Source organism: Sinocyclocheilus rhinocerous, unplaced genomic scaffold (assembly GCF_001515625.1).
Source record: "Sinocyclocheilus rhinocerous isolate Xijiao unplaced genomic scaffold, SAMN03320098_v1.1 scaffold3738, whole genome shotgun sequence".
Taxonomy (NCBI): domain Eukaryota; kingdom Metazoa; phylum Chordata; class Actinopteri; order Cypriniformes; family Cyprinidae; genus Sinocyclocheilus; species Sinocyclocheilus rhinocerous.
Genome location: NW_015654497.1, coordinates 72,685 through 85,798, shown reverse-complemented (window position 1 = coordinate 85,798; position 13,114 = coordinate 72,685). Strand labels below are relative to the sequence as shown.

General features: G+C 34.2%; 1 protein-coding gene and 1 long non-coding RNA gene across 2 annotated transcripts; one reads left to right on the top strand and one right to left on the bottom strand.

The window, feature by feature from the left end:
* The first annotated feature begins 831 nt into the window (after positions 1-831).
* On the top strand, positions 832-5,212 carry LOC107717185 (uncharacterized). The gene is made up of 4 exons (XM_016523866.1): positions 832-1,337; positions 2,078-2,306; positions 2,591-3,725; positions 3,905-5,212. Exons 3-4 carry the CDS (start codon positions 2,596-2,598, stop codon positions 4,089-4,091), a joined length of 1,317 nt encoding a protein of 438 aa, XP_016379352.1. The 5' UTR covers positions 832-1,337; positions 2,078-2,306; positions 2,591-2,595; the 3' UTR covers positions 4,092-5,212.
* A 4,681-nt stretch (positions 5,213-9,893) lies between these two features.
* Positions 9,894-12,827, bottom strand: LOC107717186 (uncharacterized). The gene is made up of 2 exons (XR_001637292.1): positions 12,791-12,827; positions 9,894-10,156 (listed from the first exon to the last, which is right to left on the bottom strand). It is a non-coding gene; the product is annotated as an uncharacterized LOC107717186 (long non-coding RNA).
* Positions 12,828-13,114: the final 287 nt, after the last annotated feature.

The window sequence follows — 13,114 nt, the reverse complement described above, 5'->3', positions numbered from 1 at the left end:
GGAAGAGAGGGGCGGGGTCAGCATAGCTCATTAACATTTAAAGGAAAATGCTACAAAAACGGCTTGATCTGAAAAGAGCTGTTTTTGGCAGGGTAAAAAAAGGTGTTTTTTACACTACCATTGAGAAATTTTAAACAAACTATGTTACAGACTTTTCATTAAGACCCTAAAGAATCATATCAACTTGTGGAAAATGGGCATCCTATGACCCCTTAAAAATAAATGTGACAACTTGCCCCAAACTGACATCCTTGTCCAGAAAACACAGTTCAGCCCTTCAGTTAAATGTCCCTTCATTCTATGTCTACATGACACATGCCTGAATGTGTGCTAGATATCCAGCAGCTACAGAATAAATATGATGATAGTCTAATTTTAGTTTGGAGGGCAGAGTTCACTCCCACAAACAAAATGTAAGACATCTTTGAACGGAATGTTTGAAACCAGCATACAAAATCACAGCTAGAGCAACACATACATTTGTGTAATTGGACTTTTGACTGGAAACCCTGTTGTTCCTGAGAAACAGTCTTTGTGACAACTTCTCAGTGTGACAACTAGCCCCGGTCTCCCTTATACAGAGGTGGACGTGTGGTGCAAATCAGAACAAGCTAATGAGTGTTTTTACAGCAAATGTTTAGTCTTTTTTTCTCTCTTTTGCAAACAATGGTCTTAAAGATGAAACCTCATTATACATGTCCAATGCATAAACGGATCAGGACAAATGTGGCAACAAAGTTTCAAACTCGGGCAACATTCCAGCAGGTCTGATGCAACAGGGCTGCAACAAGAGTTACATCTCCATAGTGTAATATAGTGTCCTCCCTCGTCGCATGTGGTTAAATAGTGCTTTATAAGGGTCTCTGTACTTAGATTTGTGCCTCGATATACACCCAGTCTGGTTTTGGCAATCTGGACCCACTTTAATAATCATTAGAATTTACTTATCGATTACATTTCAAAAGGAAATACATTTCTAAAACGCGAATGCAGTGAACTTTAATCGAGATCAAGCGGGACATCAAAGAGTTTTGCTGACTGATATTTGGACTCGAGGCTGAAGTTCGGATTGAACTTGTGCCGTTAGTTTGGACTCTGCGCTGAGGGGCGCGGCGGCGGATGGATACGAGCTCATGTGATGCGGTTACTGTTTGGTTTGACGTGATACTCCTCTGTTCTCCAAAACTTTTGAACGATTTATCGTGTAACCGATCAGTCTCGACATCAAATGAAGAAGAGTGAGACAATGTTCTACTAAATTGAAAACGTGAGCTCCTCCATTGCGATTTACTGCGCTCACAGAAGCACTTCAGACCGGACCACCTCAGCACGATGGAGTAAGTGTCAACTTCCATTCAGACTTTTATATGAGCTGCAACTTCCTGTAACAGTGTGTATCTCAGTTTAACTAGTTTTCAGAGTTTCTGAACTACAAGAAAACCCTGCAGAAATGTATAGAGATGGGGTTTAATCTCTACGTTTTGTTATAACTTTGTTTGAAATTGCACTTAAAATAGCTTAACTGAGTTTCTACATATTTTCTGTACAGTTAACAAGCTTCTTTTTGAATAATTTAGTGTAATGCTCTATTTTCAGATGCCTTTGAGTGGGTTTATAAAACGTAATACTCTTTTTGTGTGTGTTTTTTTATTACATTTAATTACAGTATAAACCTGCTTTTGAATTTTGAACTGTAAAAATATTTTGTAGTAAATATTTTAAGGCTTTTCTTTAACCTCTGTTTCACATTTGGCACTGAACTTGACTAGAGGTATCATATAACAGAATGACAACTGAGCTCTAGCAAAAGGTCAAATTCAGATTTAAATGTTTAGATTTATTTTTTATTTAAATTATTAGAACATATTGCACTCTATCCTATCAATTCAGTCAATTTTGGTTAAAATAATTGATTTATGTTATTAATAATTTTCATGATAGTCTATGAACCTGAGTTTGTAGTAGGAAAAAAGTGCAATTCCATAAAAGGAAATGTTTTTATAAAAGGAAAAAAATTTTGACACCTGGAAAGCGGAATTAACAATTGCATTTAACTTTTTTTTTAATTGTCCTATAGGTTTCAGTTTTTCGCATCTCTTTCCTGTATGAGGCATTTCTTCGATTCTCATGCATTGTACGCAGTTCACCATTTCAACCGAAATACAGCAAATTGTGGCGGCATAGATTATTCCCAGGAAGACTCCCCTCATTTGCACAGCAGGCTTAAGAGCTCCCTCTTTCCTACTGGCTAACGAAGGCCAATCATAGGTGGAGGGAGGAGTCTGCACAGACGTAGGACTAAATTGGTAAGCAGTACGACACTTTTATTTTGTCCGATTGTTGGTGGGAACCGCACTGCAGCATATGTGTTAATGGCGTACAGTAAGTAAAGCAAATATTTTGGTGATCCACATCGTTTCATCTTTTTGTATTATTTTTTTATTGCTACTTGCATATATTGTTCAATAGAAAATTATATAGATATTCATAGACCAATGATACTTTTGCGCAACCATGCATGTTGAAAATATTTCATCTGTATGTTCATATAATGCTTTTATTGAATTAATTGGATGGTTTTTCTCTACAGATTGGATGACAAAAACTTTTGACGCTTACCCAAACTCAACTTCCACGGAATCCTCTCCTGGTTCCTCTATCCCACCTTCACCTCTGGAGCATGATGTCCAAATGCCCTCCGACTTGGAGGTTATGACCACTCTTCTTAAAGAAGAACTGGCTCAACTGGAGGATTATTACCTGTATGAATCGACACCTATGAAATTGGAGAAATGGCAAAAATGTGACAAAAGCTTACAAGCTATGGCTACACAGTCATACTATCAGTTGCCCTGCGCTTCGTACAATGTAAACCAACCTGAAACAAATCCCAGGCTGGTTTCCCTGGCAACTGGAGATCTCGACCTGCGAGGCTTTTGTGGGGGCTCCATGAGCCGACCGAAAATGTCTCGACCCGGCCCCTACAGCTACATTCGGACACACTGCAATAGCCAAAGAATATCAGCGAATAGATGTAAAGACGTCGAGGTGTTTGAGAAGGAAATGTGGACTTTCAAAGGGACTCATTCAGGTTACGCAGAGTTGGCTTTTGACCAGTGCTCTGTTGACAAATCCTACGGAAAGAGCCACGCGAGCACAAAGAAGGTTCGAGAATGTGCCATACTGTTGAAGGAAGAAGAAAAAAGTTGCTTCACGGAAGATGTGTTTTACCGAGCGGAGATGATGAGAAGTTACGATCTCGGTGGGTCCCTGGAATCCCACCACAGGCGAGAGGGCCAGAGCCATGGGATGAAGATGCTCAGCCACGACGGGATTGCGATGCCCATTTTGCAGTGCACCGAGAGCGAGAGCTGTCCACCGTATAAACAATCCGAAGTAGCCGAGTGCTACTTTCATCAGATTACTGCCAATTTAGAGCCATATCAAGGCTTCATGAATGAAATCGATCAGCCAATTAGAACTGGGGCTGTTGATATCCAGAATAATGACTACTTGCACCACGATTGCCTTGGAGATCAAAGCTTTGAATGTCTGTCCGGAGACAGTGTTGGGTCCTCTTTGGAGTTGCCTGTCCAGAAACCACTACAAAGGTCACGGGAAAGTCAGTGTGTTTTTAAACCAGATGTTAAAGTAGGTTCCTTGGAGAGAAACCATGGAGAACGCAAGCAGAAGAAGAGGGATCAGAACAAGTCCGCTGCCCACAGGTACTGTACCTACTTTTTTTCCTTTTAAATCTGTTTTTGGTGACAAAGTGCTCAGTTAGTCCAATGAAAGTGTTAGAATATTGCATGAGTTATTAAAAAAGTAAGCGTGTTTGCATCAAACGAGCAGAAAAGCTGAGCCATGTTATTTTATTCCACAAATGTTGCCTAAAAAACAATAGGTACCGTCAGCGTAAGAGGGTGGAGCTGGACTGTTTGGAGGAGGAGCTTCATGGTTTGGAAGGGCGGAACAGAGAACTTCGGGACAAAGCAGAATCTGTAGAGAGAGAGATTCAGTATGTGAAAGACCTCCTGATTGAAGTCTACAAGGCTCGCAGTCAGCGCTTAAAAGAGGATTCCAGTGCCTAAACCGTCTCTTACCAGCATTTCACTTATACCAGGCTCTGACAGCATGTTTTATGCTCTAAATAGTTAGTACAAAAAAAAAACAAGAGCTCATGTATTAAAATGGTTGTGTTTTTCCGAAAGCGAAAGCCGCATGGTTTCATGAAACTGAGAGCATAATATCTGAAGCACTGTGATGATAGCCTTGAATACATTCTAATGACCTAGCTTGGTATTTCAATTTACAGTGATATACATAATGAAAAGCTGCCCGTCAAGATTTGACTGAATTTCACATGGGACATTACATTTCTTTAACCCTACTGGTTTGTTTTTTGTGAACGAAATCTGTGCTACATTTATTGAAAGATATTCTGTACAGGCTTGCTCCATTCTTTATTTATCATGAAAAATCATGCTTCAACATAATGAGAATTTGTAACAATGTAGCGACATGGTCGAAATTCTTACTATTGTAATAATGCAAATTCAGTGCAATGTAAAATGTCACCTTTTTGTTGTCTGTCTTTTTTTTGGATTTATATTTTCATGTATTTCCTTATATTTCTCCTTTATTTGTGAAATATCTCATGTAATTATGTTTAGAATACAGGAGAAACAGCTTTTGCAGTTATAATTAAATTGCTTTAAAATATATTATACATGAAGGTTTATAGCATATTGATGACAGATTTTTTTGGCTCAGGTATGGAATGCATGTCTAATACATTGAAAAGCATGTTGGGTTACAATTTATTGCATGACCCAAAATATGAAACGAATGCTTTTGTGCATTATGACAATATGTAGAATTTTTATTTTGCCCATTCATTTTATTCTCATTAACATAGTGCTTTAAAATATGTGATTGTTTTTGTAAAATTTATAATCAGTGTATGTAATCAGTATGAGATTGTTTTTAATGCAGGTTTGCGGAAAACAATCACTGTCATTTGCTACAGGACTTTAAAATTCTGAAGAATTTGAATGATTTCAACGTATTTGAACAGGTGCCCATTACTACAGTAGTATATGGTGCCTCTGAAAACAGACAAGTGTAGCAAATCTGAATGCATTTATTTCTGCAGATTGTAATGTGTTTCAGAATCTACCAACACTTGATTAATAAATACAAATTATATTGTGCAGTAATTTTTATTTTTGGTTGATTGAAATGTCAATAAATGATTCTTAAATATTTTATGAATACTGTGATGAATATTTATTGTGCTTGCTTAAACACACATTACACATGTTGATAATTGTTCAGAGAAAAAGAACATTAAATGAAAATAAAAATCTCTGAAAATGAAAAAATTCAGTAATTTTCCCAAGGCATTTAAAGGCAAATAGTTGATATAGATTGATGAAATTCCACAATAACTATTAGAAATCTATCGAAAATATGTTTTTTCAAGACACAATACATTTTAGCTGTGAAACAGACTTCTCTTTTATTTTATTGTTACATTGCTTCTATTTGAGCATCCATTTGATATGAAATGCTTTTGTAAGAAAGCTTCATAACATGTTTGAATGTAACCTTGATAAATTCCCCAGTCAAGCTTTTCTTCTTTATTTAGTGTTATTGATTTATTAATGTATATATTTATTATTATAGTATAGTTTTTAATTTTTAGTTATTATAATTTTTACATTTTCTATATTCAGCTGACTTTCGTCTTTAACCAGAATATCGACAAAGCAAACAGAATTGCTACTCTTTTAAGAAGCTATTGATCAGTGATGGATATTATAATTAGGATTTCCCCATCAAACTTGTAGCACGTTAGTAATGTGGCTGGCTGTAATGTGTGATGTGGCCTCACGATGGCATCAAAGGAATAAATGAGTTGTAAATAAAAAAAGATTATTTCGAGTACGTTTTACAAGAAAATACTATTACTATTTACTAGCAATTTTTAAGTGTAAATTATTTCTACACTATTTTTTTCTACAGTAAACAGTAAATACAGTGTTTAAATATAACGCATATACATTTCTGTCTTTCCCCTCCATATTACAGGGTGATAAATCGCTAATCTAATGACCTGAAAAAAGCTAACCAGGAATCAACTAGGACTCCAAACGAGAAGTCTTTAATTCAGCAGAATTCAATGTAAATCTAGTCATTTTTAATATTGTGAAATTCCATTCTTGTTTTAAAACTCTTGATTTAGTGATTTTTCAGTTCCTCAATTTGAGTGAACTAAATTGATCAAATGCACAATTAAATAATGAATAATATTATGAAATAATAAAATATATTTTAAAAACTATATTTTACATTAATTGCTTAAAAAAATCATTCATGTGTATTAAAAATATGATGATAGCTGAGACAAGTTTACTGGCCCCGGGAATCACAAGATGGCCCAAAGTCATCCTGTACGCTATGAACTTATAACTAAATACATTATTTAATGTTCGTAATTGGGGTGTCTTGATACCCATCCTCCCCTACTTGTTTAAAGCAATCGTATTGCTAAGCCATAGTCTGTCTGGTGCATAACCATACAAAAATGAGAGAAAGCAAACAGTGCACTCATTGCACATAATTGCAAACATTCTTATTTTTGTTGGCTATTTAAACTGTCTATTGCTTTTTAACACTGACGATGAAAAAAAAAAGTATTGTACAAGCCGTAACATGCTAGTGGAGGAATATATTCACATTATGTTTGAATAATATGTCTTTTCCCCCAAAATACACGAGTGTGTGTTAAATATTTTCAGAGCAAGAAGAGCATGATGGATTGTTTTTTAATATCTCAAATCCTAGCCTCGTTCTTCATTTAGTTTCAAGCACACCATTCACTAGCAATTTCTTTCTGGAATCCCTTTACAAGTGCAAGTCTTTTGGTGGATCACACCTGTCTTTATTTCCAGTGCTGGAATTTCATTTAGCTATGTAATAGGCAGTGTGTGATGCGACACAGAGCTGGGGAATGCAGAGCAGAGAAGGATGTGCGTGAGAAGCTGAGAGGCGTTAACTTGTGGCCCTCAGGGCAAATGGCATTTCATACAGCAGTCTGTTTAACTTCCAGCTGATCATGCTTGAAGGAAAATAAGAAGCTCAGCTTGACAGCGCTGGCATCACTTCAAAGTGTATGTGTGTTTGGCAGGGCTGGTAAAACACATGCGTTTATACACACGCGTCTTTCAATAGAAGGCTGATATTGCCTACAGTAAAAGTGATTCTTATCTATGACCGGTGGAATTTGTCAAGGGATAGTTTTCACTCTTAAAAAGAAATGTTCTTTCCTGACACCTAGTTCCATGAGGAATCTTTAACATTCATCGAATCTTTCCATTGCACAAAAGTTTCTAAGTAATGGAAAAAAATATTCTTTAGATTATTAAAATGTTCACACAAACACAAAACTGTTCTTTTCTTTGGGGAACCCAAAATGGTTCTTTTACAGCATCACTACAAAACCCCATTTTAGAGCCCTTTTTTTTTTTTTTAAGTGTAGCCTAAAATGAATATTTTGTTATAATTTACTCTCCCTCATGTCTTTACAAATTGGTATAATTTTATTGAACGCAAAGGAGGAATTTTGAAGAATGTACTGGTTGCTCTTTTCCAGTTAATTTCAATATTTATTAATGCATGATTAAAATCAAAGATGTATCTGTTAATATTACTCAATGGATCTAAGCTAACAATGAACAGTTGTATTTTTATTAACTAGCATGTATGAACAAATGTAAATGTAAAAAAACGTACCATAACAAATGTACTGATTATTGCTAATGTTAGTTAACGCATTAACTAACATAAAGAAATTAAACCTATTATAAAGCGTTACCAAAAATAATGTTAAATTAAATAAAAATAAACTAAATAAAAATAAAAATATTAGATATTGATATAAACATTAGAAATGGTACCTTGTCATTAATGTGGTCTATATCAGTGGTACTCAACTCCGCTGCTGGGGACTCACTGCTTTGTATGTCTCTTTTATACGACACACTCAGTTCAGTTCATGGAGTTCCCTCCTAACAAGCTGATCTGAGTCACTTGAGAAGCCGGATTAGTCTTCTCTCATGAACTTGCTAAGTAGAGCGAAGTCAGATGTCAAGATTTTCAGTGTGTAATGTTTTAAATACCAGTCTTAAAGCAACTTCTGAAGACTTGAAACATAGCACATAAATCATATGATTAACTATTATGTTTTTTTTTTTTGTCATTCTGGTAGCCCTACAATCCCTCTTTATTGTCATGAAAAGCAGCTCTGGACATTCTGTAAAATAAATCTTTAAGTTCCACAGAAGAAAAAAAAATCATACAGGTTTAGAACGACATGAAAGGTGAGCAAATTAAGATTTTAATTACTATTACAAACTTGCGTACATATACAACACAAACAGCAGTAGTCGAATATAACAGCTTTATTATTTTCCCGACAGCATACATATATATATATATATTTTATACACACACACACATATATAGTAACAGAATCTACGTCTATAACCATAGCAAGACTCTCTCTCGCCCTCTCTCTCTCTCGAACAGGGTCAAGATGAAAACAACAGAGCAACCAAATAATTACACTGGTATCTCATCTGTACAAACCTGCCCCATAATGCCTCTGGCACAGACCAGCGCAAGATATGACTGATGGGAAACTCATAATTTAAGTTTATGAAAACTCCTCTTCTCAGAGTAATGCAAAAATAACTCCCAATACCAATAATACAAAAATCTCTGTATACGCATAGATAATCGCAGACATTGCCAGAGTTTGAACAGCTTATGTTTCCACAAATCATTGACATTTTCTGACCTGATACTTAATAATATTCGACACGCTGTGTACTTTGACACAACATGCATTTGCAAGAAAAAAATAACATTCTCATTTTTGTCCGGGAATTTAATACTCTTTATCCTCCATAAAATATTCCATATTAATTAAAAACTTTTTTAAAAATTTAATTGGCATAAAAATGTCCAATACAAACTCACAAACATCCATTTACCCTTACTCTTATACAATATGAGTATTAACTGATATGAGTACACACAAGTATTTATAATTAAAATAAGTTTAGATAGACAACCACAAATAAACATGTTCCATCAAGTCTCTTGCAGAAAAATTACATCTACAATTTCTAATTCATACCCACTCCCCTTAACATGCTATATGTCTATTTTGTTTTTAAAGCCATATTCATGTTAACACATATTTGGGGGAAAAAAATAATAATTCAACTCAAGATTACAATAGTCTTACAATAAAACATAAATGAAGCCCTAAATGTGTCATACATAAACCAGCCCTATTATATTTAGTATGCAAGATATATGCTTCACCCTCTGTGTGCCCGTGTAATATTAACAGTGTTACATTAACAGTGTTACATGCCCATTGGTTTAATAATGTAAAACAGAAATGAGAAAAATCATAAAATGTGAACTCTGAGATCTATTAAAGAATACTACTGTTACTTATTACAAAAATATGCTAAATACCATGTTGTTGGAAACACCTCATAGTCCCCAATACACAAAACTAATAGGTTTGTGTCTGAGAGGAAGACACTATTAAGAAGAGCTTTAATCAGGGTCACACTCTCTGTATTATTTGTATAAATGGATCCTCAATATTACAAAATTGCAGCCAACATTAAGAAAGGCTGCAACGTTTTTTTTTTATGAGCGTAAAAGTTACGAATATTTTAAAGCTTCTCACCTCAAACCCTAGCGTATATATTTATATAATTCAAATCATCAGAAAAAAAAAATGCTTCTTGGTTTTCATTCCACTATAGTAAATAAGAAAACTGCATTTTTTTTTGGTCAAAATTTGTCTTCTAGATTTAGTTCCATTGTTGGCACAGTTACTGTACTTTGCTATTGTACGCCAGTATATAAAAACTATTAGTCTCCTCAATATCAAAACTACTTGCTCTTGGAGCAAATAGGAACTGCGGCATTTGACAGACTCGTAGGTCTTTTAAAAAAAATTTTTTTACATTTTGCTACTCAAACGTAACTAACAGTGGAAGTTTCACAGAAACCAGCTAATGGGCAAACATTATGTTTTTGCTCAGCGATACACCTCACTTTTCACCTCTGGTTGCTCTTTTCCAGTTAATTTCAATATTTATTAATGCATGATTAAAATCAAAGATGTATCTGTTAATATTACTCAATGGATCTAAGCTAACAATGAACAGTTGTATTTTTATTAACTAGCATGTATGAACAAATGTAAATGTAAAAAAACGTACCATAACAAATGTACTGATTATTGCTAATGTTAGTTAACGCATTAACTAACATAAAGAAATTAAACCTATTATAAAGCGTTACCAAAAATAATGTTAAATTAAATAAAAATAAACTAAATAAAAATAAAAATATTAGATATTGATATAAACATTAGAAATGGTACCTTGTCATTAATGTGGTCTATATCAGTGGTACTCAACTCCGCTGCTGGGGACTCACTGCTTTGTATGTCTCTTTTATACGACACACTCAGTTCAGTTCATGGAGTTCCCTCCTAACAAGCTGATCTGAGTCACTTGAGAAGCCGGATTAGTCTTCTCTCATGAACTTGCTAAGTAGAGCGAAGTCAGATGTCAAGATTTTCAGTGTGTAAGGTTTTAAATACCAGTCTTAAAGCAACTTCTGAAGACTTGAAACATAGCACATAAATCATATGATTAACTATTATGTTTTTTTTTTTTGTCATTCTGGTAGCCCTACAATCCCTCTTTATTGTCATGAAAAGCAGCTCTGGACATTCTGTAAAATAAATCTTTAAGTTCCACAGAAGAAAAAAAAATCATACAGGTTTAGAACGACATGAAAGGTGAGCAAATTAAGATTTTAATTACTATTACAAACTTGCGTACATATACAACACAAACAGCAGTAGTCGAATATAACAGCTTTATTATTTTCCCGACAGCATACATATATATATATATATTTTATACACACACACACATATATAGTAACAGAATCTACGTCTATAACCATAGCAAGACTCTCTCTCGCCCGCTCTCTCTCTCGAACAGGGTCAAGATGAAAACAACAGAGCAACCAAATAATTACACTGGTATCTCATCTGTACAAACCTGCCCCATAATGCCTCTGGCACAGACCAGCGCAAGATATGACTGATGGGAAACTCATAATTTAAGTTTATGAAAACTCCTCTTCTCAGAGTAATGCAAAAATAACTCCCAATACCAATAATACAAAAATCTCTGTATACGCATAGATAATCGCAGACATTGCCAGAGTTTGAACAGCTTATGTTTCCACAAATCATTGACATTTTCTGACCTGATACTTAATAATATTCGACACGCTGTGTACTTTGACACAACATGCATTTGCAAGAAAAAAATAACATTCTCATTTTTGTCCGGGAATTTAATACTCTTTATCCTCCATAAAATATTCCATATTAATTAAAAACTTTTTTAAAAATTTAATTGGCATAAAAATGTCCAATACAAACTCACAAACATCCATTTACCCTTACTCTTATACAATATGAGTATTAACTGATATGAGTACACACAAGTATTTATAATTAAAATAAGTTTAGATAGACAACCACAAATAAACATGTTCCATCAAGTCTCTTGCAGAAAAATTACATCTACAATTTCTAATTCATACCCACTCCCCTTAACATGCTATATGTCTATTTTGTTTTTAAAGCCATATTCATGTTAACACATATTTGGGGGAAAAAAATAATAATTCAACTCAAGATTACAATAGTCTTACAATAAAACATAAATGAAGCCCTAAATGTGTCATACATAAACCAGCCCTATTATATTTAGTATGCAAGATATATGCTTCACCCTCTGTGTGCCCGTGTAATATTAACAGTGTTACATTAACAGTGTTACATGCCCATTGGTTTAATAATGTAAAACAGAAATGAGAAAAATCATAAAATGTGAACTCTGAGATCTATTAAAGAATACTACTGTTACTTATTACAAAAATATGCTAAATACCATGTTGTTGGAAACACCTCATAGTCCCCAATACACAAAACTAATAGGTTTGTGTCTGAGAGGAAGACACTATTAAGAAGAGCTTTAATCAGGGTCACACTCTCTGTATTATTTGTATAAATGGATCCTCAATATTACAAAATTGCAGCCAACATTAAGAAAGGCTGCAACGTTTTTTTTTTATGAGCGTAAAAGTTACGAATATTTTAAAGCTTCTCACCTCAAACCCTAGCGTATATATTTATATAATTCAAATCATCAGAAAAAAAAAATGCTTCTTGGTTTTCATTCCACTATAGTAAATAAGATATCAATATACACTACCGTTCAAGCGTTTGGAGTCTGTTCGATTTTTTTAATGTTTTTGAAAGAAGCCTCTTATGCTAACCAAGACTGCTATTATTTAATAAAAAACAAACAAACAAAAAAAAAAACAGTAATACTGTGAAATATTAAATATTAACCATTTTCTATTTTATTTTATTTTTATTTCTGTGATGGCAAAGCTGAATTTTCAGCAGCCATTACTCCAGTCTTCCTTCTTTCTAAACTTTTATTGACTCCAAAGGTTTTAAACTGAGAAGAAACTCGTAGGTCTTTTAAAAAAAATTTTTTTACATTTTGCTACTCAAACGTAACTAACAGTGGAAGTTTCACAGAAACCAGCTAATGGGCAAACATTATGTTTTTGCTCAGCGATACACCTCACTTTTCACCTGAACAAAATCTACGGTTGCATAATACATAGCTTTACCATGGCTTGAAGACTATCCTCATCCTCCTTTTCGAAAAACAAGTTACTGCTAACTAAAACATGTGACGTCTATATATATATATATATATATATATATATATATATGTATTGTACACAATAAAGAAATGGCCACAGTGGTCACAGGACTCAACCTTACAGAAACCTAGCTAGATAGGCAGTTGCAGACTGAACCATTTGATTTACTCTGACATTTACTTTGCGATTCCTGCTTGTCAACTTTTTAAACTTTTCAAATAATATCTAGCTGGCTGACATATAAGAGGTT